The 26,145-nt window shown below is 52.4% G+C and overlaps 1 protein-coding gene across 4 annotated transcripts in view; it reads left to right on the forward strand.

The window, feature by feature from the left end:
- RPS6KA2 (ribosomal protein S6 kinase A2) overlaps positions 1 to 26,145 on the forward strand; it is a 375,008-nt gene that overhangs the window by 337,010 nt on the left and 11,853 nt on the right. For all 4 annotated transcript variants that reach the window (XM_036871414.1, XM_036871417.1, XM_036871415.1 and 1 more), the window contains 4 exons: positions 7,531 to 7,633; positions 14,315 to 14,445; positions 15,288 to 15,413; positions 24,473 to 24,562. In XM_036871414.1, coding sequence (XP_036727309.1) covers positions 7,531 to 7,633; positions 14,315 to 14,445; positions 15,288 to 15,413; positions 24,473 to 24,562 — 450 coding nt within the window. The remainder of the gene's footprint in view (positions 1 to 7,530; positions 7,634 to 14,314; positions 14,446 to 15,287; positions 15,414 to 24,472; positions 24,563 to 26,145) is intronic.

The raw sequence follows: 26,145 nt of genomic DNA on the forward strand, positions 1-26,145 counted from the left end.
AGGGGCCGCCCTGGGCCCAGCAGAAGGCTGAAGGGGCCCCTCGGCCGCTCCCGGGCTGCACAGAGCTTTCAGTTTGGGGCCTCTGGGCGCCCAGATTCTGCACTGCTTCCTGCCTCTAAACAGGATCACGCCCGCACTCAGCAGTCGTGTAGAAGTTGCTGCAGAAAAACACTATCCAGACCGGAAAAGACAAAGCTGTTTGTGACGCTTGTTAAAGACATAAAGAAGACTTCACTCGGGGGGCTGTCGAGATGGTGTGGGGACCACTGCAGGGGGGTAGGCGGGTCCAGCTGTCGGGAGAGAGATGGGGCTCAACTCCGACTACAAGGAAGGAGGGGGCGTGTCAGGGCCCAGAAAGGGACTAAGAGGAAACACCAGGGTAAGGGGCTTCCGGCTAAACCCACTGACCAGGACTCTTGCTGAGGCGGGTCAGGTGTCCAGACAAATCCAGCAGTCAGGCCTGGTGGGAAGAGTTCAGGGGCCCGAGCAGGTCGGGTCAGAGTCAGAGGACGTCGCCGGCTCCGCGCTGCCGGATGGATGGAGGACTGCGGCCCCTCCCCAGGGAGAACCCCGGGTCCCGTGCTCCCAGCCGCCTGACTGGATGAGGCGTGGAGCTGGACGCCAGGTCAGAAGTTCCCGACTCTCACTTCCCCCTGACCCCTGGCTGCTGGCTCTGCGGCGGAGGGTCAGGGCAGGCGGCTCCCGACGCGCCAGCCGACCACGGGGCCCGGCTCCCCGTCTGCAGGCGGCAGGCCTCCTCTGGGAGCAGGTCCTTTGGTCCTTTCCCATTGCGTAAGCACAGCTCTTAGCTTTGGGGTTTCTTTTCCTGAGCTAGGATTTGACCAGAATGTTTACAAAGTGAAAGTCTCTCTGTGCTGCAGAGGGCAGTGCCCGTGTCTGCCCGCCCCCCTCCCCGCAGAGTGTCCGCCAGCCTCGGGAAGGGGTGGCACCTCGGCTCCGGTGGGTGGGCAGGCCCCGCCCCAGGTCTCACCTCTGGGGACATTTTCGCACAAACGACACGTAAAGCCCGCTGCTCGCCGAGCCTCCCAGCCTCACCCCTACAGCCTCTCCTCCGCTCTCCACCTCAGCCCAGGAAGCACTCCCCCTGGCTGTAGGGGCACTTTGCTAACCTAGTTTTAGATGCTGGTGATAGAATAATGTGCACAATTAGACTTGGTTTCAGAGGTAAGAGTAGAGAGAAACCTGGTGACTCTTTGGTGACGTGAGGTGCCTGGGAAAATGGGGCCAGCATCGCTGGGGCAGGGGCTGCAGTGGGAAGGGACCAGCACAGGAGGGGAAGGAAGGGGGTCCCGGCGGCCACACCGCTCAACATTAGAGCCTGGCTGGAAGGGGGGCCGTGGGCAGCTGCTGGGAAGATGCTCACCCCAGGACGGTGCCGGAGAAGGGGCTTGTCCCGGGGGGTCCAGGTCAGCTTCGTGAGGTGCGTGGAATGTTCACAGCGCAGTGGCCCTTGGACACTGCAGGCTGGGTTCCCGTGCGTTCCAGAAAGCCCAGGTCTGCGTGAGCTCTGAGCAAGAGCTGAGGTGCCCGGCCATTTAGAGCAGCCCTGGTGCACGGCTGGGCCTGGCTCTGCGGTCGGCGCAAAGTCCCTGGGCCTGGCTTCCTGTACCAAGAAGGTGGCACTTCTGCGTCATGTCAAAGCAGTCGGGCTGGAGTTAGGTTGGGAAGTTTCTTTCGTTGCTTTTGGCATTCCGTTTCATTTCATTTTGGTTTGGTTTGGTTTTTGAGAGAGACCCTTCTGATGCACTCAGACAGCCTTACCTACTGTCATTTCCATGTTCACCCGAGGATGACCAGGCAGGGCCAGAGGCGTGGAAGGATCTCATTGCGTCCCTGGCTCTGGACGAAGCAGCCAGAGAGGGGGAGGAGCTCTGAGAGACCACTTTTGTGCACATTGATGTATTTAATGCCTACCCGGGGCTCGCCCGTGTCAAGGTGGGCAGGTGTCCGGGACATAACGATGGAAAGACACAGCTGTCCTCAAGCTGCATCAAGTCCGGGGGAGACCGCCATGCAGGCGTGCCGTCATCCAGCCACGGAAGAGGCGTGCGCTGGGGCTGTCCCGTCTGGGAGGGGGTGACGCCGCAGAGATGGAGGAGGATTGACGAGGGGGGAGCGGGGGATGGGGGGAGGGAGTCCTCCCAGCAAAGATCTCCTGGGACCGCAGCCTCACTCCAGCCGCTCGGGCCCTTCGTGGGACGATGAGCAGTCGTCCTCTCCAGCCCCAGCACGAGCTGGTCAGCCCCGTAGGGGCCGCTGGGTCCTGGCCAGCGACCGGCCCCGGCTTTAGAGAGACGTGCACGGGATAGATTTGTCCAGATGTGCTCTTTCTGCTTTCGGCAGCTTAGATAACTGGAAACCACAGGGGAGGGAGACGCATTTGCAAAAACTGTTAATACCAACAGGCCTTCCCACTGCCAGGCAGATGCTGAGAATGGCAGTGACAAGGCACGTCCTTGACTATTCGACTCCACCCCAGAGCCGGCCTCAGGATCCAGCCTGGAACACATAAGGATATGATTTCACCTCTGCTTCCTTCTGTGACCCAAAACTGCCAGCAGAAGTTTTTGGTTTTTTTAAGTAAATACCTGTCATCCAGCGCTTCTCCCGGGGTCTTCGGGTTTCCCGCTGGGGCAGAGCGAGTCCGTGGCCGCTGAATGTGGGGCGCGCTGCCCCGCTTGTCCTGCTCTGCCATCACCTTGTCCTCAGAGCCTAGCAATTGGCACCTGCCCAGGAGGCATCTTCCCTGCAAGCTCGCTGCCTGCGATAGGAGAAATGAAAAATTACAAGTTAATTATAGACTGAAAGCCTCTGCAGCCGGTGATGGGAGAGTTGGGCACAGAAGCTGCGTTTACTTTTCCCCTGTGGCTGGAGCAGTGCTGAGAACACAAAAATTAGCACAAACCCAAAATAAGCTTCGTCAAAGTTAATCACCTCGGGCCCCGTGAGCCGGGCTCCCCTCGCAGCGGGAAGGATGCTTCCACAGCCAAGGCCCTCCCTGTAACTGTGACGACTCATTCTTGCAGTCACTTCTATTAATGCTGGGGATAGGCTTGTGCTGTTCCTTTTACTTTCTGAAACCCTTCCAAGCACATCACCGGTTGGCATGTGTGAGATGGGAGGGATTCCCGGGGGGAAACTGAACCCAGGGCAGCGAGAGGAGCGCGCACCGTCCCTGGGTGACCTGGCATCGTGTGCAGAGCCCCCAAATCGCCGGCCGTGTGGTCTGGCAGGAGCAGAGTGGGGCTCCGGGCCGCAGAGGGGGGGACCCCTCCGGTTTGGGTCCCGGGAGCTACCGGCTGCCGCCGACATCTCACCGTGCCTGGGTCCCTTCCACAGCCCACTGGAAGATTTCTGTCGATCTACTTCCACGTTAAGTACACCAGGAGAACTCACCCTTTCAAGGAGCCGACAGGTGTCTTTGTTCAAAGACTTAGTCGCCCTTTGGCTCGGGGTTTTGTAAATCCAGATACTGGGGTTGGAGCAGCTCACGGTGGGGTCACCAGTGGAAGCAGAGCTCTGCACCTCGCGGACCAGACGCCCCAGATCCACCCACGGCGCACCGCAGTCATTGAAATTCTTCCTGTTCCTCCTACTGTCCTGCCATCACTCTGCATCTCGATCTGCATCATTTCTGCGTTGCTATTTCAGGAATCATCTCTAACGGTGCCCTCTGCCTAATTGGAGCGTGTTAATTTTGAAATGCCCGGAGCCAAAAGTGCCGGCAGAAAACAGATGTTAGGTCTGTGACCTCGAACTAGCATCGGTCTTCTCTTCATTATCCAGTTGCTATTTTTATTTTGCTCCCTCTGTCCTTCCTTGGTCACCTGAAGGTCTTTTAGGTATAAGTAGAATTCGGACACACCTGCAAAGAAAATCCCAGCCTGTACGTGTGCGATGTGAAATCCGTTGCAGCATTGCTACAGCTTGCAACCTGAGATCATCATCCTGAGATCCTGGGACAAATGCCATGATTTAAAGTGATGCCTGGTGAATTTGGTCATGAGATCCCACTTTCTTTCCATCAGGGTGGGGTCAATTGTTCCAGAGGCTCAGAAAGGGGAATCTAGGTCAGAACTACGCTGCATCTCGTCAAGCTCAAAGTCCACAAAATGCATCTGCCTGTTCATTCTCCATTTGACCCTGTGCACAGCCGCGGACATTACAGAATGGGAAGCAAGGTCACCTTTTCCCTAAATCCTCAAACCCACTCCTAGGTTTGGACACCTGGAAAGAAAGAAAAAACATGTATAAGAATAACACATATTAGCACGTTCCAAAATGTTTATCCAGTAACAGGAAGACATTGACAGGCCTTTAAGACTGCAGCAAACACAAGGGTGTATCCAAAGGGCAGAGTGACCAAACCCCCCAGGTGGCCTACACAGCTCTTTGCTGCCCACCTGAAACCAGGATGAAACCGCAGCAACCGCTGGAGACAGAGAGGGTGGTGGTCTGGGGGCCGGTGGGCAGATTGTGCTCACAGGCTCGATCTCTGCAGGGACCAGTGTCGGGGTGAAGAAGGGTCTTCGAGAGGACTTCCTGCTGCCCTCCTGCAAGCCTTGGGAAGCTTTCTTCCACGCTGTCCCTCGGGTCAGTCAGGGTCTCCGTAGCTGACGCACAGGCTTACAGAGGCGGTTTGGAAAATGCAAGGAAACACAGACATGTGCTTGCACATGTTGCCATGTGAAGCCAGAGGTTGTACACGCTGCACACGAGGTTCTGGGACTGGCTCAGTGGGCATCTGGAATTGGGATTCCGCACAGGGCAGGGTGGGGCAAGCGTGAGCCAAGCACCGTCCTGGGCGGGGAACCCTGGGTACCACGTCCTCTCTTGCTTCCTGAGTCATCACTAGATACTTCAGTTAAAAGGGTGCAATGCTCTCCACCCAAACCAAGTCCACAGCAGCTCACGGCCAGGGGACAGTCTGATTCCGACGAACTCTTCTCCTTATGGCTGAGGGCTTGGAAGTCAGGGGCTGCGTCTTCTCCCAAGGGGTCAGCCTCCCAGCCAGGACCAGTGAGCTGCAGTCAACGGAGGCAAGTAGAAGAATCGGCCTGGGAGGTGGGGTGAGGAGAGGAACTGAAATGTATGAGCTTCAGCCTTCAGATGCAAAATGTCTCTCATTTGCATGAAATGACAACCAGTTCTGTGTGTGTGTGTGTGTGTGTATTGAGATACAATTGACATATAATATTATGTTAGGTTCACGGTTTGCAAGGCAGAAATAGAGACACAGATGTAGAGAACAAACATATGGACACCAAGGAGGGAAAGGGGGGGGTGGGATGAATTGGGAGATTGGGATTGACATATATACACTAATAGGTATAAAATAGATAACTAATAAGAACTTGCTGTATAAATAAATTAAATTTTTAAAAAAGAGACAGCATGGGCTGTGAAAAACAAAAAACAAAAACCCCCCAAAAGACTTGGTCATTTATAAGCTAAACAAATAAACTGTTTGAAAAAGAAAAATAAAAAGTGAAAAAATAAATAAAAATTAAAATTAAAAATTAAAACACCATTATGTTAGGTTCAGGTGTACAACATAATGATTTGATCTTTGCATTGTGAAGTGATCACCGCAATAAATCTAGTTAAAATCTGTCACCACACGGTTATGAGTTTTTTCCCTGTGATGAGAACTTCCAGGATCTCCTCTCTTAGCAGCTTTCAGATACGCAGCGCGGTCTTACGAACTTCAGGCACCAGGCTGTCCTGTACATCCCAGGACTTATTTATTTTATAACCGAAAATTTGCACCTTTCCATCCTCTTCATTTCATTGGGTCCATTTCAGCCGCTCCAACCCCCCTCCCCAAACTCCCCCAAGCCCCACCCCACCTCTGGCAGCCACACGTGTGTTTTTATAATGGAAACCTCTCCTGTAAACAAATTCCCCCTCATCAGAGAAGTAGGAGTCCTGCTGCGGTGGAGATTCCTCTCTCCCTCCCCCTTCTCTGGGAAGTAGCAGGAGGACCCGTGAAGGCAGAGGGAGAGGATGTGATTTTTACTGGGTCAGGACAAATATTTAACAACCCAGCTCAAATATCGCTGGTGGGAGGGGAGGGTCAAGCCCCGCAGGCCAGGCTGGGCAGCATTTTAATCGGGTGGCCGAGCTCACCCCTGCTTATTAGATTTCCCCTGACAAGTGCATGCATCAGGGAAGTGCATTCCCACCCTACGGGTGTGTCCGCGTGGAAGGCATCCTCTTTCTATCTGGAAAGGGCTTATAGAGTAACTCAATTCCTAATGAAATCTGTTCACCCAGGGCGGGAAGTGCCCGAATAATGCTCGGCTGAATTAACTCGTTTTTTTCTCCGATGGCTCCCAAGTGCACTGCCCCCCAGCTCCACATGTGCACCTGCAGCCGCGGCTGCTCTGAGCCCCGGGAGGGAGCCCAGCGGCCACCGGTCAGTGCAGCTGTTTGACGGCGCCTTCTGGAAGGGTGTGTTCTGGACGGGGTCTCCCCTGGAACGGGAAGAGTCTGGAGACCCAGGCCCTCCTCCCGTCTGCCCCTTCGTCGCCCTTGACCCTGGAGGGGGTCTTACCTAATCTTAGCCTATTTCCTCGTCTGGAAACTCGGGTGACAAAATCTGCTTTACCGTGTTGTTGAAAGATTGAGAGCGGATCTCCACAAGTCACTGCGTCCATTTCCAGACTCCCCCGACCAGGGTGCAGGTAGGGGTGGTTCCTGAGTCCAGACCTGGTGAAACAGGTGCTCCGAGAAGTGCCTGAGCCTGGTGTTTCCAGCCGGGAAACAGCCCTGATCAGCCCTGGGTCGGGACCCCTTCCAGCGGCAGGAGTCCTTGCTGGGCCTGAGAGGCTTGGAACGATGTGCGTGAGGCCGTGGCCTCTGCATCCCACCAAAGGCAGCGCCACATGTGGCCAGTTCTCTGGCTGGTGCTCCGTCAGGCCGTTAAAGTGCGCAAAAATGTGTAAATAACCCCAAAGCCCGACGCAGCCCCTCGACTGGAGCAGAGGGGTCTGGACACCCAAATCTGGTGGCAGCCGGAGTAGGTGCCCCAGGGAGGTGCACAGACATTGGGGTGTGGGTGAAGAAGGACCTGGATGGGGTCCCCAGAGCAGGGTCCCAGGTGCTGGCTCCGAGGTCGCCGGGGCAGGGGCGACTCGCCAAGGAGCAGGGCTCTTCCTGCTGTTACCTGGGGGTGGGGCAGGGCGTAGCTGTCCTGTCCGATTTTACTTGGAGAAGAAGATTCTACTGCCCAAAAAAGGTTGAAAACCATTGCCCTAAAATCAAGAACACTTAGATGTCCCCAAACCCTTTTCCCTCGAACAATGGCTTTTATGTCTCTTTATAAACTATGTAACTATATTCTATGTCATATACAATAGATATCATAGTTTATGTGTGTTACTAAACGTGTCAGAGCTCTGGGAGGGGCCGCCGCGTGCTGGCACCTGACGGGCAGGTGGCACAGGTGGGTTTCCCGCCCGCCTTCTCCCTGCTGGCCCTCAGCGCCCTGTCTTGCTGTCCACGCAGAAGCTGTACAGGAAGGAGATCAAACCGCCCTTCAAGCCGGCGGTGGGCAGGCCGGAGGACACCTTCCACTTCGACCCTGAGTTCACGGCGAGGACACCCACAGGTGTGTGCAGGCAGGGAGAGGGGGGCGGGCCTGTGTGCCTTTCCCATGGCGGGTCCTCCAGCCTGGCCAGGTAGGGACAGGCATCCAGGAGCCAGAGAGCGCCATGTTCAAGGGCGCTTCCATGGGCTACAGTCCTCAGTTCTGTTTGATGTTCTTGTTCCTTTGCTCGTAGCAAAGGCTCGCGTGATGGAGCCACTCATCACTTAGCCCCCAGGTAACACCCAGCTGGGAGACTTCCCAGGTGTTCTGTATCCCCCGCCCACCTCATGCTGCCTCTTGGCCTAAGTTGTCAATCCAGTGACCACCTGTCAGAGGGACACACCCGGGCAAGCTCGAGAAAAGAACCTCAAGACAATGAAAATCTCTCGTTTAATTAGGGAGGTTTTACGGGAAGAGGGAGCCTGTCGGTTAAGTCTGTTATTGTGTGGATTATTGCTCTTATTCATGCAAAAAAACAAACACCTGTTTGAAAAGTTGCATCAGCTACTGTATCTCGGCACAGCAGATGGACTTGGGTATTTAGCCTCTATGATACGTCTTAAATTACTCCTAAGGTCTACCAAATTCACTCAGAACTGGTCAGCTCCCTTTAAAATTTGTCATTTTGTGATATGAATAAATTAATATTAACCTTTTTCAGATATGGTAATTGTCCTAGTCTACCCAGGCGGCCATAACAAAATACCACAGACTGGACGGCTTCAACTAGAGAAATTTATCGTGGTTTCCCGTGCGAGCTCTCTTCTGGGCTTGCAGACGGCCTCCTTCTCTCTGTGTCTTCACATGGCCTTTCTTTGTGCTCGAGGAGAAGGAGAGAGAAGTCCCTGGTGTCCCTTCCTCTTCTTATAAAGACATCAGTCTTGCTGAAACAGAGTCCCACCCTCATCACCTCATTTAACCTTAACTACCCTCCGCAAGACTCCTTCTCCAAATACAGCCACATTGGGCTTCAACTTGTGAATTTTGTGGGGCACAGTTCAGTTCATCCCAGTGAAGGTATGGTGATTTTGTCTAAAAAACAAATTAACAAGCCCCTTCTGGAGATATGGGTGGGAAAAGTTCAGCCAGTTGGTAGCTCTTGGGGCTGTGTGACGTGCCCATGGGGGGTTCCCATGCTTTTCTCACTGTTATTGCATCTAAAATTTTCTGTGATTAAAAAAGGATCATGAAACAAATAGATGGTCAGATACAAAATATCAAGTAGATAAAGTTGCAACAGAGAATCCACTGGGCTCCCTCTGGTTTAAGCTGTTGGTGAGAGCCCGTGTCCCGCACGCCGGCAGGGGCGGGGGGCACATTAAGGGTGTGAGCTCTGTGCAAACACAGAGGGTTGGGGGCATCCCTGGGGCCGCTGGTGGTCCCAGGGCAGCTCCTGACCCACACAGCAGGGGCTCCAGGACCAAGACAGAAGCAAATTCTGGGGGCTATCAATGAGGGAGTTGGGATGCAGACGCTCACTCATTTCTTTCGGGTCCTCCTGCAGCCCCCAGATAAAACTAAGACTGTCCTCAGGGACAGAGCTAGAGTGATGCCTGCTGTCACAGTCTGGGGTAATCGCTGCTGCGAGATGTACCGTGGCTCCCGAGGAGGTGGAGGAGATCTAGGTCTGTCCTCTCTAGTAGAGACGGTCCAATGTTTCTCCAGTTCTCAACAGCCTCAGAAAGTTCTTGGGTGTTGGGGTCAGTCCTTCCTGTTGACAAAATTGACCCAATTCACAGAATCAGATTACTTTTTAGCTTCAGAGTTTGGAAAGACGGGGCAGGCTTGGGGATTCCATCCCGCGTGTGCCCGCAGCTCACCTGAGCAGGTCGCTTTCTTTCTCCTCCTGTGGTTTACCTGAATGTAAAGGAACACAGAAACGATTAACCCTGACAAAGGACACTGCCTGTCATGACCACCACCCACACGACCTCCCGGTCCTTAATGAAATGCGCACTGTTTCACCGAGGGTTTCCGTCATTCGGAACTCTGTGCTTAAAATACTGAAATAAAGACCATGTTTGTGCTGCCTGGCAAGAAAATGCTCATACAGTCAACTCAAAATTACTCACCTTTACATGCTTTTTGTGCTATCCGTGAAGAATTTAAACTCCGACCTAGTCGGCCTGTGTGATTAGCAGGCTTTTTTTAACACCTCATAAAGAGAGAATTCAAATTTATATTATTATTAGCCAAAGGAAAACATAATTAGACACAATGCATTTTAATGACGTCCAGAAATGGCTTTTTTACTCCTTACTATTTGGATTTCTCCAATCAATTGTACTTAAAGTCAACTTATTGCGGGACACAGTTTGCCTTTGAGGAGGTAGTACTTGAAGTGCCGAGACACAGAAAAATCATTCTCTCTATATTTATATATTTATAAATAAGAGAGTAAAATTTTCTAAGCACATGAGCTGAGCACCCGGCTCTTAAAGGGCGGCAGAGGTGATGTGATTCTGAAACAGCGGATAATCCACATCCTGCGTTAGACTCGGATGCTGCACTGTCGGAATTTTTTGTAGTGGCCTTAAAGTCTTTCTTTTTTAACTAAAACCGATGCTAAAGCTGGTGGATTTTCCCTGAAGACACACCAGCTGCCCATCAGAGCCTGCTGACCGATGGGAGATGCCACTCTAAGATTTAAAAACCCAGAAACGTATTGCACAAGTCAGAAATCACTCCTAGGATCAACGAAGGTTGACTGTACTCAGCTTTAAATTTCCTTTCATCCAACTCACATCTTTGCTCTTCTTTTAGTACTGAGCTAAAAATCGGCGTTCCCTAGCCAGTTATAAAGCGTGTTAAATGCCGTTGATACCACCTACCATGTGGTCACCATCTAGCTACACGGACCCAGCGTTGGCTGTGACAGCCTCTCGTGAAGTACGTGTGAACCTCAGCTGATCTCTTGGTCTGAGCAGAGAGAGGCAGCCCGGGCACAGAAGGCATGGCCCTGGGCTTCACGCCTCCTTGGTGGTTGAAAGCCCTTGCTTATTTGATCTGCAGACTTTCCATTCACTAGGGAAGGTGTGTCAGTTCAAGTTCACCGGACGGTACCTCCCCACCACGCGCACAGTCCCAGGTGCTGTAACTGAGCCTCCGTCCACTCGGCCGGCCCTCAACCTGTGCACAGCTCACGCTAGTCCCTGGGACGGGCTCCAGTCCTTCCATCTAAAACCTGCGCCTCGGGGCTTGACGGTGGCTGAATGGATGCTGTGTCCCTGTGCGTGGTGCAGCCCTAGGGCAGGACACGGTGGCCCGGGGGATTTTTAAGAGCAGGCAGACCTCAAAGCCAGAGTCCTCTGCAGGGCAAAGAAAGGCAAAGCGCAAAGCCAGCCCGGGAGCAAAGCCCAGCGTCTTCAGAGCACGCTTGCTGCCTCTGCTGTCTTGCGGTGCATAATTTCCAAATTCTAAAAACGACTCAGCCGAGCCCTGTGCTTTTTAATTAAGCTTCTCTAGCCTAGCAGCTTATTTCCAAACACAGTCAGCTCTGATCTCATTAACTCCGGGGTGACTCTGGAGCGCTTTGCGAGGTAACAGGTACGGGGCTGAGACCCGAGTCCTCTCCCTCGTGGTCCAAGATGCTGAAGGTGCGGTGGGCCAGGCACGTGAAGCCCCCTGTCACCCGGCAAGGTCTCCCTGGAAGAGCCGTGTGGGCCACCGGGTCGGCCGCTCATCTGCAGGGAGAGATCCCACGTCACGCAGCTCGTGGTGTAGCTCCCGGGTGTGGAAGGAGCGCCCCAATCGCCTTTCCCTCAAAATAAAATGCTCAGGAATAAAACCCACATTCTCTGCATCAGCTCACCCCTCCAAGCCCCCCCCCCACCTGCTCTACCATGAAAGCTTTAGTGTATTGTTTCCACATCAAAGTGAGGTATCAAGACCAAGTAAAAAGGTAAAAAGTAGAAAAGCAAACACCCACTCCTATGGCCTTTCCAGTCCCACTCTCCAGAGTTTTCTATATAATATGGATTTAAATCTTACATATGTACGTTGTAAGAAAAATTTAAATCCACATTATATACTTTATGTAGTATTATAGATTTATATATATATATAATGCCTAAGTGATAGAATTTATGTTATCATATTGTTATATATTGCTTATGAGTTTATTGTAATGTGTTTCAGTACATATATAGCTGATTTCACTTTGTTATACAGCAGAAACTAACACACCATTGTAAAGCAATTATACTCCAATAAAGATGTTAAAAAAAAAGTTTTTAAAAAATTAAAAAAAATTTTTTTCCTGCAGTGTGTACGTTCTACAGCTTGTTTTCTCTTTTTTGACTTGACAGACTATTGTGTCAGTTCACACAGCCGTGTCTCATCCCGGGTATCGTAGTCTTACTAGTGTGACCTGCACCCATGAACATTGTTGGTCTTGCGCATGGTTTCCTCAGTGGTGAATATTCAGGTTGTCTCCAGTTTTTGTTTGTTTGTTTGTTTTGCTATTACAAATATTGCTAAGACAAACATTTTCTTTTTTTCTCTTTTTTAAAAGTTTTTAAAGATCACATTTTGTTTTTAAATTTTATTGACGTATAGTTGATTTACAATGTTGTGTTAATTTCTGCTGTACGGCAAAGTTACTCAGCTATACATATATATATATATTCTTTTTCACATTCTTTTCCATTATGGTGTATCACAGGATATTGAATAGAGTTCCCTGTGCTCTACAGTAGGACCTTGTTGTTTATCCATTCTACGTATTATAGTTTGCATCTGCTAACCCCAGACTCCCAGTAATTCTGTTCCCTAGAATTACTTCCCCTTGGCAACTGTAAGTCTGTTCTCTATGTCTGTGAGTCTGTTTCTGTTGTGTAGATAGGTTCATTTGTGTCATATTTTAGATTCCACATATAGGTGATATCACATGGTATTTGTCTTTCTCTTTCTGACTTCGCTTAGTATGATAATCTCTAGGTCCACCATGTAGCTGCAAATGGCATTATTTTATTCTTTTTAAAGGCTGAGTAATATGCCATTGTATCAGTATATATCTACACCAGGACAAACATTTTCTACATTTATTTCTAAGCACTTTTGAAAGTAATTCTGTCAGATAAATTCATAGAAGTCGAGTTGCTCTTCAAAAGACAGGTGTATTTTATACTTTGGTAGATAACTCCACTTCTACCTTGCAAAGATTATGCCAGCTTAGGCTCCCACCTACCACCGCAGTGTCCAGCCCCAGCCAAACCTACATGCAGCTGGTTACTTTACACTTTGCTAATTTGTTAGGCAAAGTGTTACCCCGGTTAAATGTGTACGTGCCCCCATTAGAGGGACTGAGCACCTTCTCAGGTAGGAGAGCAGTCGGTATCTGAGTCCTGCCCCCATTTTTCTTCTGGGCTTGTTCCTTTTTTCTCATTGATCTCTGGGAGCTCTTTGCATATAAAGAGTTTGGTCCCTTGTCTGTTGTATATGATGCAAATATTTTCTCTCCACCAATCTTTTATCCTTTTGTTTTTCTTAATGATAAACTTGAACTGGGACCCATTTCGACAGCAGTCAAGCCTTCAAACAAATCGACAGAGCTTATAGGGGTCACGGTTGAAGGGCTCCCTGAGGGTCCCTGGGAGCAGAGTACCCTGCGTGCTGCCCTCGAGCTCCTCAGGCCTGGGGCAGGGGGGACAGAAGAGGCACCAATGCCTGGGCCTGCGTCCCTGTGCCCGGTTCCTGCTGACCTGAGAAACTCAGAGGGTGGCCTCCTCTGCCCTGGCCCGGGAGTGACAGCTCACCCCGAGGTTGCTGGTGGCTCTGGGCTCGGTCTGGAGTGCACAGGGCAGAGGGTTGCCGCTGAGAATGAATATCTAGTAAGTGATGATCAGTGATTACTCTCACGTTTTTGTTCTGGGTATTTTTGCCGTGTATCAAACCACTGGCACCACCCAGAATAAAGTGTGGTTTCATATGGTTCAGCCTGTCTAATCTCCGTTTCACCTCGTTCTCCAACACACACACTCACCACACACACACACCTCACACCTGACACACACACACCAAACACACGTGTGCATGCATCTGACACACCGAACACACACACGTGCACAACCTGACACACACATACACACACCTCACACCTGACACATACACACACCTGTCACACACATGCACACATCACACAGATGCACATGTGCGCACACACATGCACACACACCTGGCACACACCAAACACATGTGCGCACACACCTGACACACACTGAACACGTGCACAACCTGACACACCTCACACCTGACACACACACCACACACGTGCACACACCGAACACACACGTGCACAACCTGACACACATGCACACACACCTGACACACCACGCACACATGCACACACCTAACACACATGCACACCTCACACACACCTGACACACACACATGCACATATGCACACCTCACACCTGACCCACACACACACCACAGAGATGCACATGTGTGCACACACATGCACACACACCTCACACCTGACACACACCGAACACACACGTGAACAACCTGACACACATGCACACACACACCTGACACACCACACACATGCACACCTCACACGCACACATCACAGAGATGCACATGCATGCACACACACACACCACACACACCTGACACACACCACACACACACGCACACATCACACACCCACAGGGTTACCTCACCATGTCGCGGCTGTTGACTCTCTGGTTGTACCTGCAGACTCACCTGGCGTCCCCCCCAGCGCCAACGCTCATCACCTGTTTAGAGGATTCAGTTTTGTGGCCTCCAGCCTGGCCCAGGAGCCCTCGCAGCAAGATCTGCACAAAGCCACAGTTCACCCCGTCGTGCAGGTAATCGGCTCCCCGTCGTGCAGGGGATCCCGTAGGGCCCGACTCCGCTCGCCCCCAGCAGGTCAGGGCGAGGAGGTGGCCGCACTGAGGGGACCCGTGAGCCGTCTCCACCGAGTTGGGGTTCACTTCCTAAACGAACCCCTCCCCCCGCCTCCCCGGGGTCATCGAGACGGTGATCTGAGCCATGCTTCACGTTCGTCCTCAAGACAGAAAGAGTCCTGAGAAGGATGTCATCGTGGTGTGTCTGTGGCAGGAGCCCCGGCAGGGGTCACGCTTGGGGGTCTCTGCTGTGCAGAGTCGAGCCAGCACCGCAAGAGAGTGGCTGGGTTTGTGGGCACCAGTTCCCATCACGAAATGTAGTCTTCGGGGGGTCAGTGAAGGTGCTATTTTTATAAGCAGTTTTACACCGTATAAATATGAGCAGGGGTAGAGAATCTCAGAAGGGATCATGTCGGGTGAGGATGGCGAGGGGGCGTCAGGGGGTCAGATTCCCAATCAGACGTCGGCATCCGGACACCGCTCCGGACACCAGCGTCAGAGCTGCACCCAGTCTCAGGGACATCTGACCTCTCACCTCTCTCGGACCTTTGGGGGAAGCAGGCAGGTCAGCCAACACAGGGTGCTGGGCGTCTGAGAACAGGGTCCTGACCCGACAGATGGGGAAGCTGGGTTGAGATCTGGAACCACTGCCAGCTAGCTCCGTGACTGTGGTCCGAGGACGCCACCACCTCCTGGCCTCCGTGTCCCCACGTGCAAGGGCTGAAGCCTCCTTTGCACCGCGTTCGGTGCCCTTGCATGAGAGGCCTCTGATCGCGCTCTCTGCCTGCCCGCTCTCTCTGCAGCAGTTACACGGGAACAACACCCGCTTCACCGATGGCTACGAGGTCAAGGAGGACATCGGGGTGGGCGCCTACTCCGTATGCAAGCGCTGTGTGCACATGGCCACAGACGCCGAGTACGCCGTGAAGGTAAGAGCGGGGCACGCGGCGGCCGTGTCTGCAGCTGCCCGGGCCCCAGGCCCCGGCGGGCACGCCCAGCCTCGCAGACACTCTCCCTCGGCCTCTTCTAAGCTCTGCTGCGGGGCCGTTCCATTGGCTTTGATATTAGGCCACCCGTTAAAGAACTATTTTGCAAATCATGAATATGTTCTGCTCCAGCCGACGTGTAGGTACTGACCACCTTTAGTAACTTTCTACATAAAACGCGCTGGAACAAAAGCTCTGGGCGCTCAGCAGTTTGGAAAATATAGAGTTGGGGGCCAGGCAGAGCATTTGGGGAAGGAGGGGAAGAAGGAGGGAGGGAGGGAAGGAGGAAAGGAGAAGGGAAAGGAAGCTACAGTCACCAAAACTTAAATCAAAGAAATAAATAGAAGCAAATATTTTGTAATATTTGCAAAACCTTAAGGAGAGAGCTGGTAGTTTTACCCTGAATCATCAAGAACAGAAAACAGTAGTAACAGGGAACTTCTCTGGTGGTCCAGTGGGTAAGACTCTGCGCTCCCAATGCAGGGGGCCGGGGTTTGATCCCTGGTCGCGGAACTAGATCCCACATGCATGCCGCAACGAAGAAGCCCGCATGCCAAAACTAAAAGATCCCGCGTGGCGCAACTAAGACCCAGTGCAGCCTAAATAAATAAATACATACATAAGAAAAGAATAACAACTACAGCCCAGTTTGGCACTCTCTCCATCCTGCCTTTGGCTTCTGTAATCGTTGCTAAATTAAATATTTGATCTGGAAATCCAAGATACCAGTTTCTTGTGTTTCCTGGTGTGTAAAATGTGGATGAAAGCTGAAGCGTTCTGCTAAAGTCATAATCTGATTTTTGTAAAAAAGCATAAATTGTACATTCTCCCTCCAAGGGAGCGAGAGCTGGTCTGTCCACCACTCACCCACTCAGCTGACCTGGAGGCGCTTGAGGACCCAGGTCCGGCCGGTGGTGTCATGGTGACCAGACCATCCTGGCTTATCCCAAACTCATCTGGAGCACATGACACTACCCTGCTCATCAGAGAACTTTTGGGGACAGCTGGAACCTGTCCAGCAGGCAGCCGTGTAAGAGGAGTCATTCCGTCTGTTGTGATCTTCCTGAGCTCTGAGAAACTTGTTCAAAACAGTGGCGATGAGGCGATGGCCTCGTTCCACCTCACCCACAGCTCCATGGCCTCTCTGCGAAAGCAGATGCACCCTCGTGCCCGCTGGGATGTCTGCCCAATGCTTCTGGCCCTGAGGAAATGCTCTGCCCCGTCAAAAAGGTCACCAGCCCCAAAACACGCAGGCCCGTTGGTTTAGTTTGGGTTGGGAATTTGTGGCCTTTTGGCAAGTTTATCTTGAATTCCTCAAACAGAAAAGAATGTTTACATTGGAGGAAGGCTCAGTGTGTGGGTCCTTTGGGTCCATGGTCATCAGCCTGCCCAGTGTCTCGAACACGCTGAGGAGCGGGTGACGGAAGGAAACATCGCACGATTTTAAATTCCTGGGAGAGGGGGCTTGAGATTGCAGGGGAGCCACTGGCATGTGGGTCTGATGTATTTCGGGCTTTGGATCGTTGAGGAATTGTATTTTTCCCCACCCTTGGGAGAGTTTGTAGGGGAGCTCGGATGATGCCATTCCCGTATCCAGACGAGCCAGTGGTGGAGAGGAGACCCTAGTCCTGCCTCAGACGAGAGAATTTTGTTTTTACTTTAAATATATTTCACATACATCATAAGCGTGCATAGGCATCTTAAAATTCTTTCTGCATGTGTCATTTCTCGCAGAATTTCTCTAGACAGTTTATCAGGTGACCAGCAGCAGTCCTAGAAACAATTGCGGCTTCCATTGAGTGCAAAGAAACCCGTCTAGTGTTTGGCAAGCTCGCTGACCCTGATGCCCTTCTAGAAAACAGCCTGATACTGGGAGGTGTCTGAAAATAAGTCCCCAGACAAAGGAAATAGTGTCTTAAGTCTCCATATCCAGCTCTCACAAAAAGACACCATCTGAATCCGCTTTGTCAACAAGCGACTTATAACTCGGTCCTCAAAGATCAGACCCCCCGATGGGAATTTCTGGGGAATTTCAGCCCCGGCCTCTCTGGCAACAAAGCCAGGAGCTGTGGCTGCAACTGATGGAGAAAGAAAGAGCCAGGCGTCCTGTTTCTGTTTTACAAGCCTTGAAGTTCCCTGGGTAAACTGGGCAGGTGGACGCTACAGGGATTTCCCTCATCCTCTCCGAGACTCTGGTGGGTCATAATTCATTGTCTGGAAGATGCTTGAATTACCCAAGCACAGGAAGAGGCAGCGACTTTCCAGTGAGATGAGTGCCCCGGGACCCAGGGCTGTTTCGGGGAACGTTTTAAGCCGCTCACTGCGGGTCGGTTCATCCATCCGAGGGCAGATTTCCTTCAAAGATGAAAGAGCTGGCAGGAGTGCCATGGCAAAGAGTGTTCAGAATGAGCCCGTTTGCTACCCAAACTGCTGTAGCCCACCTAGGGTCATTATTCTGTTCCCTTTCCAGCGTTTTCCGGGTAGAACGTCACTGAAATGTGTTTGGGCTTTTTTCTACTCTGTATCTTGATGGGCAGCAAGTACCCCACTTACTGATGGAGGAACTAAGAAACTGCACGGCTCAGTGTGTTCTCGAATATAACACGGAACCAAGGGTGCCGTTCAGTGAGTTGGCTGAGAGTGGATCTCAGCTACGCAAAAGCCCCGTTGAGATTCAGCCACTAGAGTTTATCATCACCTCTCTGGGCCACCACAGTTTGCAAACCCAGCTCTGCAAATTCTTGGATGGAAAACGGTGTCTGTTTCATTTTGAGAGACAATCCCGTCGGGGCCTCCCCCCAGCTACGGGGAGGGTTCGGGAACTTCCCCACTGAGTACAGAGCAGCAGGAAGAGAGCAAGTCCCCAGTGGACTGTAGGACTGTGGCCCGAATACACGGGCTTTGCCTGAGGCCGTCGCATCGGGGTGATTTTGCCCGAGGCCATCGCATCGGGGTGATTTTGCCCCCCGCCCCGGGGACGCTGGCAGTGTCTGGATACCTTCTGATTGTCACACCTGGGGCGGGAGTCGCTGCTGGTACGTGGTGTGCAGAGGCCAGGGTGCTGCCCTGCCTCCTGCATAGGACGCCCGCCCACACACCCCAGAGACTCACCCAGCCAAAATGTCTGGGTGCCGAGGTTGGGAACCCCTGCCGAAAGCATAGAGTTAAAGGGGCATCTTATGTAGATAAGTTCCAGCGGCTGGTATCCGGAGATGAGGTCGGGTTTTCCCGCTCTGTTGAGCCTCTGCTCGCTGTTTTGGCAGCAGGAAGGTAATGGACCAAGAGCACAGCGGCTCCCACCCTCCACGCAGGGGCAGGAATCCAAGTGCGGTCCTTCTGAGGGGATGGCAGTGCCAGCCCTGAACGGTCAGCCTCCGAACTCAAGAGTACGGGATACAGCGGGTCTCACATTCTTGGAAATACCATTGTGTTTTGCTTTAAGTCTATGTCTGTCTTGTAAGTACCTACTTTTGCACAACAATTATTCTGTCATCATATTAACTGCATTTAAGTTCGACTTAACCGATATACTTACACCAACCTACCCCAGTATATTCCCAGGCAACAAGATTGCTGGTTTTGCATTTGCTCTCAGCTGCATATTTATGCGCAGGTCCTAAATTAGTGAGACCAATTCTAGCTACCACCTAACAAAACCTTTAGGGCAGTGCCTACATGGAATGGCGACTCAGTAAGTGTGGGTTCACTCAGAGTCTGGGTCCCTAGGCTTGCTCCCTCCCTTCTGCTGTGGCAGAACACCACCAGGCTGCCCGGGATCCTCCACCAGGAGAACCTGGCCTCAGAGGACAGGATGCTGACGCCCTCCTCCACCTGCTGGGGGTGTCTTCCCAGTGCACCTGCCTTGGGCTAGGATGGCTGAATGAGAAAAACTGTGACGTTCTCTCAGACACATCCCAGTGAACAGATGTGCCCTGCTTTCTAAGATCTCAGAGCTATTTCCACGGGACAAAATAGCTCAGGAGTCTGATGTGAAACTCAAGTCCACCTTTGTCTTCATAGCCAGCCCCAGAGGCTAGTGGTAGGAGGTGAAAGTGTATAGGACTTTGAAATAAGCATGACATGATGCTGCGTAGATGCCAAGGCATTAATGCACCTGTCATTTAAAATAAGACTGAAATGGAATCAACGATGAACTGCAGAAAGTAACTGTGATACAGTAAGATTCAAAGGGGAGAGGTGTATTTGGAAGGAAAAGATAATTAATATTCTTATTTCATGAAAGGTTCTGTGCTCACTTTACAAAAATTGCACAAGGTTTCATTTTTATTTCGGTTTTAGGTCTTTGTGGCTTGACACGGTCAGGTGCGTATTCTGGACACTGCCACTTGCACAAAGCCCCCTCTCCAGTGGTGTCCGTCTCGCTCAGATGGAGCCCAGATCCTTGCAGTGGCCAGCAGGGCCCCAGAGCCCCGTTCCTGGAGCTCCTCAGGCCCCTCGTCTGTCCCCAGCTCCCTCCCACAAGGGCGATACACTCTTCCCTGAGCCCAGAAGTTTCCTCGCCAGCCTGGGGGCTGATCTCTGTGACCACGATATGGTCCTCCCCATCCTCCTTGCCTTCAGTACCTTCTTTAGGGCTTTTGTAACCCCTGACATGCTTCGCAGCTCATTTCCTGTCTCCACACCCCGGTTATGGTGCTTGGTGGTGTCGAGGACCAATGTTATTTAAGAGAGAAAAATATCGGGAGTTCCCTGGTGGTCCAGCGGTTAGGACTCCGTGCTTTCACTGCCGGGACCTGGGTTCAGTGCCTGCTCGAGGAACTAAGATCCCACAAGCTGAGTGGTGCAGCCAAAAAAAAAAAAAAAAAAGAAAAGAAAAGAGAGAGAGAAATATCAATCAGGAGCTTTTCTTCAAATTCGAAATCACCTCATCCCTTTCTTTGGCTTTTTTATTGTCCGAGTGGGCAGTACGACTGCTCCAAAGAACACCTCTTGCCTGTAGAACGCATTTCATTCTGCAGGGACTCCCTATTCAGTAACCAGCTCCTTTCATTCGTTTTTACAAATTTTTCTTTAACGCTTTTTCCGAGGCAGACGCAGTGCTAGGTTCCAGGCAAAAACAAACCTGTTCTCAGGGAATTCACAATCCAGCCGTGTAGGGATTTTACTGATCACAGAACCAGAAGCCACAGCAAAAAGGGGAATGTCACTGAAGAATCAGAAACTAAGGGAGCTTTTGTGTTGCTGTAGCCTTTCCTGTTGGCCTGTTTTATCTTCCAACATACAGACACACGCTCCTTTTCATTCAGAGCTCCACTTGCACGTTTTCCCCCTTCTTTGTCTGAGAGGCTCACTCAGGGATGGATGGATGTCACTGGCCATGGCCACGTTTTCCTGGAGGGAAGCACAGCTGCGTGTCCTTTCAGGAGCAGATTTTTGTGTTATTAAAGTAGCAATAGAATCAGGTAAAAATAAAGCGAGATCCTTGAAATTGTACAAGAGTCTGTGTCATGCAGTTCTTAATTCTAGTGAAGGGTGGCTGATACACTCAAGGCTGAAGCTGGGCTGGCTCTCTCCAGAAGGAGCCCCAATTTGTATTCACAGCAGACCATTGACAATTACATCGCGTTTTCTGGGCTCATTTTCCTACTGTGTATGTAATTTGTCAACCAGAAAAAGCAATGGAATTGACAGATGCCTGACGTGAATAGAGCTTATTTTTAGAAGGAAAACTGATTGGCATGGAGATTTTAATTTTTTCCGGCAGGAAAACTTGGAGTCCTTTCTCTGTGTCATTTGTTTAAAGTAATTGAACAGGAGAGGGTATCTGTTGAATTTTACAAGGAGTTCCGTGCTCTACTCCTCTCCTGTCAAGTGTATCGATCCTCTGGACACGTCAGCAGAAACGCCCGCCTCCGGAGGGTGTTCGGCCAGCCTGTGAGCTCAGGCCCCCTCTCGAAACCCCACGCCATTCAGTGTCCAGGAGAGGAGCCTGTGCTGGAGAGAGATGGGGAAGAGGAAGATGGGGAAACACAGAGACCAAAAGGGAGAGGCGAGAGTGTGTGGATGGCAGTGAAGTCTGGACCAATCCTGCCCCCGCCTTCAGCCACCAGGAATAAGGATGTACCAATACCCACCTGCACGCTTCACCTGCTGAGGAGAATCACGTGGTCTGCCATCCTTTGTTGGGGCCAGACTTGCTTCACGGACTCTGGAAATACACAGCTTGTCAAACAGCAGCCCCGTGAGAGTCTGGTTTGCCAGCCCCGTTGGGTGCTGACCTGTGGGTGGCCTCCTGCTGCAGGCGAGGACAGATCCACCGTTCGTCCCTGCTTGTGGTCTGTCAGCATCATTTGAGCATCGGCACGGAGAGAGGAGGCCTTGCGGCTGAACATGCTTGCTGAGAATGCCTCCCTCGGTTTTGCTGCATAAGCAAGATTATAAAACAATACTGTTCTCAAAATAAGGGACTCGATTAACCTGGGCTCGCTTGAACTAGAAGCCAGTCCCACAACAGCAATCCCAAGAAACAGACCCCACGGAGAAGAAATTCCTTCTTGGATGCGACTGAACAATGTGCTCAAACCAACCCCCCCCAGGCTCTGCTGTCCCCCACGGACTTGGGCTTTGTGCTCAGGGACCGGTCATCACACCTCACTGCTCTGTGTCTCTTCTTCCTGACCTTTCTCCCAAAAAAATCCCAGAGAAAGATTTGTGGATAAAAGCTGCCAGCCTTTGCTGACAACAATCAGGATCAAAACGCTGGGTCTGAACAGAACTTGCTGCTGTGTGTCGGTCCCACGTTGCCCAGACTACAGGAGAGGTAGCGGCCGGCTGGGCAGGTGCAGGAGCCCGTGCTCGGCTCCACTCCCCGGGGGCCTCCCTTCCAGGCAGGCACCCACCCTCTCCTCCATGCACGCTAGGGACCCCATCACCCCACCCTGCCTGCCCTCTGGCTTCCAGTCGGTTCTGCCAGGGTGGACACCACAGGAGGGAGGAGGGTAGAGCCCCCAGCCCCTGTGGGTGCCCCGTTCGTGCAGCCGCCCCTCTGGTCCCATAACTGCTCCCTCCTCCCCCTGCTCTGGGCCATTGGCATAGAGAAAAGGCTTCCTCTTTCTTGTTTATCTTGCATCCTATTCTATTGTGATTTATGCTAAAAATACATCTCCTTTATCATGAAATTTTATTTGAAAAAAAAAATGAATCTACCACTAACTTTTTAAAAAACCACTAATGATTTTAACCTTCTCACATTGCAAAGGGATCGCAGCCCAGGGATTGAATGGCCCGGCAGGCACCTGGGGCAGAGACGGTCCTAGAACCCTGTTGGTCAGCGTGTGATCCAGGCAGCGTAAGGATGTGCCCCGCGGCCGCCTAGGCGTCACGTGTTAAGGCATCCCCTCCACCCCCCACTGAATGAGCCTTTAGAAAAATCTCCTCTAGAAGGATGCGTTGTGTGTTGGCTTCTATCAATAACAGAAGTAATCCCGGTGTCCTAGCTAGAACTTTAGTAACAAAAGGAGGAAAGCTGTGTCAAGAAAGGAAGCTGGGACTTCCCTGGTGGCGCAGTGGTTGAGAATCCGCCTGCCAATGCAGGGGACACGGGTTCGAGCCCTGGTCTGGGAAGATCCCACACGCTGCGGAGCAACTAAGCCCATGCGCCACAGCTACTGAGCCTGCGCTCTAGAGCCCGTGTGCCGCAACTACTGAGCTCACGAACGACAACTACTGAGCCCACGTGCCACAACTACTGAAGCCTGCGCGCCTAGAGCCCGTGCTCTGCAACAAGAGAAGCCACCGCCATGAGAAGCCCGCACACAGCAATGAAGAGTAGCCCCCGCTCGCTGCAACTAGAGAAAGCCTGCGCGCAGCAACGAAGACCCAACGCAGCCAAAAATAAACAAAAAGTAAATAAATTTATTTTTTTTTAAAAAAAAGGAAGCTTGGGTTTTTCCTTGTTGAACAACGTGTGTCACGGGGTTCACGGTCCCGGGCGCCGACGTCGTCAGAGCCTGGCAGTGGGTTTAAAACCGAGACAGAGAAGCGCGGGCACCACGACCATCTTCCACTGCAGTGAAGGGGCGGCGGGGGGTCGGGCGGGCAGAGCTCCAACGCTGGGTCCTGTGCCACCCGAGCATTCAGTTCATCTGAAGAAGAAAGTGAGTGTCGCGCAAGCCTCCGCTTAGAGCCGTGGACGCGATAGAGAGTGAGAGTGCATTTCCCTCACACTCTAGCAGTGAAATGACTACACGTCCTCCACGTGGCGAGTGTTTTGAACTTGGGTGAAACTAATGCACAGAAACGATCGTCCTCTTCTGAGTGTCGTTTCCCACACGCGTGCTGTAGACTTCGCCTGAGTGGGGTCCCCTCCCCAGCCGGCTCCGTCCCCGTAAGAAGCAGGCACAGGGGCCCAGGAAGCACCAACAGGTGACCCCCTGTTTCCAGGTGGGCTTTCATTCATGACACCCTGTGGTTGGAAGCCATCTGTGTTCATGGGGTGAGAGGATTTTACCTGCCATCCTAAGACCTGGGCCCCACGTGCCGGGAGGAGGAGGAGGAGCCAGAAGGAGCAGCCGTACGTGTAAGTCACAGCACAGCCTCAGCACGCACGCCGCCGCGGCGTCTCTTGCTGAGAACCACACTGGGTCTCACTTCGTTGCCGGCGTGTGACCACCAAACAGGGCGAGAGACGCACAGCAGCCGGAGGCCCACCTTGGACGGAGCAGGGGGCACAGGCCGCCAACCCGGAGCCTGTGCCGCGAGTGGTAGCAGAGCGCCTGCTGCTGTCGGTGGTGCCCGTGTGAGCTCCCCAAACCCACCCGTCTTCATCCAACCCTGCCATAGCTCAAAACTAGTGTCTGGAGGCAGGTGCTCTCTTTTTAATGTCAGTCTCCTTTGCTCATTGGGAAAGCAAGGATTGCCATGAATTTCTAGGCAGTTGTGGGTTATCTTGGTTGAGCTTGAGCCGGAGGGGAGGAGGGGCAGAAAGGGTCCCCGCCGCAGGTGCCAGCTGGAAGCCTCATGTCCACCTCTGTTTGTTTCAGATCATCGATAAGAGCAAAAGGGACCCCTCGGAAGAGATTGAGATCCTCCTGCGGTACGGCCAGCACCCCAACATCATCACCCTCAAAGACGTAAGCGCCTCCGTGCAGCAGTGGTGTCGCTCGCGCTTTGTGTCTCTCCGGCTGGCGCCAGAAGCCACCGTTGATTTGGTGCAAGCTGGCTGCTCGGCTCACCAGCTGCTCCTGGCGCCCAGGAGCTCGGAGCCGGAGGGGGCTGCTGCCCGGACACCTCGGGGTCACCCGGCAGCTGGGTAGCCCGACCTGCCGGGCCGTTGATTCACATCCCATTGATGGCACCCCACTCCTCCCAAATCACATAATGCGCACGTGTGAAAGAGGAGAGAGAGCTGTTGTGGATTCTCATCCAGGTGTGTTTCACCTCGCTGTCATGGAGAGCGTGGGGCCCATGACACGGGCTCCGGATCTGAGACTCCAGATCCGGAGCCCCTCCCAGCTCCCTTCGCTTTCCCGACTGAGCGATCTGTGGCCGTTGTCTTTGAAAGAGGGGAAGGGAGCAGGGACCAGTCACACTGGAGCCAGTTGGATGCACCTGGCAGCATCCACAGGGGCCTAGGGCCGGGCCTCTGGGGTCAGGCAGGGGAGAGAGCCTCGTCTTCCTCTCCAACTCCAGAGTGATCCCAGCATCGTGAACCCCAAACCTCAAAATACTGGGCCACCTCAATTTCCTTCGGGCCCCATAAATGCCTGGAGTAAGAGGGCTTCCAAATGCCAATTCAGTTCTGAGGAAAGCGTGAAACAGGCCTTGTGTGAACACAGCTTGAAGTGAAGCCCAGCTGCATTCCTGTGGGTCTCAGTCACCTCCCCTGCACGAGATCAGTCCCCTTGCTGTTTCCTTTGTCGTGCGTATGCGAAGATCCACAAACAGAAATCAGCGAATTTGAAAACTCCCAAGAGCTCTGACTCTGTTTCGGATGAGTGACGTCACCCTGGGCACATTCTCGAGAGTAGCGCATTTGATCTTAAACTCAGAAATAAATACAACAAGATCAACTTCACATCGTTTATTGAGCTCCGTGCCAGCCAGATTGTTTTAGTGATTTGTTCTGAAATCATTGACTTGGAAGCTAGAAAGTCACCGTATTTAGGTGCTTTGCGCCATTTCTCTCTGGTTCTTCTCAGCACTTGGGCGGCCCCTCTGCTGGGCCATCGGCCTGACAGAGACCCAGAGCTTGTTGGTTTGGTTTGTCTTTTAAGTTCAGGAGATTAACGCTAGTATGACTAAAGAATCTACTGCTTTTCTGAAATACAAGCAGATCAGCTCTCCTACCTCCTCTCCTCCCGGACTCCCAGGGCTTGTCCCCCGCACAGAGCACAGCCGCGTAGAGGGCCCCCGGGGTCAGGCTCCCCACCCACCCCGGACCTGCTGGGTCCGGCCGGCCTGTCAACCTGCTCCTTAAGGTTTGAAAAGCGCGGCCCTGGGGAACGCTGCCCCCTGGGGCTGGGCCAGCATCCGCGCTGCCAGTCTGAACGTCGCTCTCCCGGAGGCGGGGCAGTACCAGGGTTCACGGCAGCTGAATCCATCCACGCAGCTCTCAGCCCTGCTCACCCATGCCCTGCCCAGCAGCAGATCATTAAAGCTGTTTTTTCCCCAAGGAGAGCCTCGTCTGGCATGCCTAGGAAATCCTCCCTCGTTT

Source organism: Balaenoptera musculus, chromosome 12 (genome assembly GCF_009873245.2).
Source record: "Balaenoptera musculus isolate JJ_BM4_2016_0621 chromosome 12, mBalMus1.pri.v3, whole genome shotgun sequence".
Taxonomy (NCBI): domain Eukaryota; kingdom Metazoa; phylum Chordata; class Mammalia; order Artiodactyla; family Balaenopteridae; genus Balaenoptera; species Balaenoptera musculus.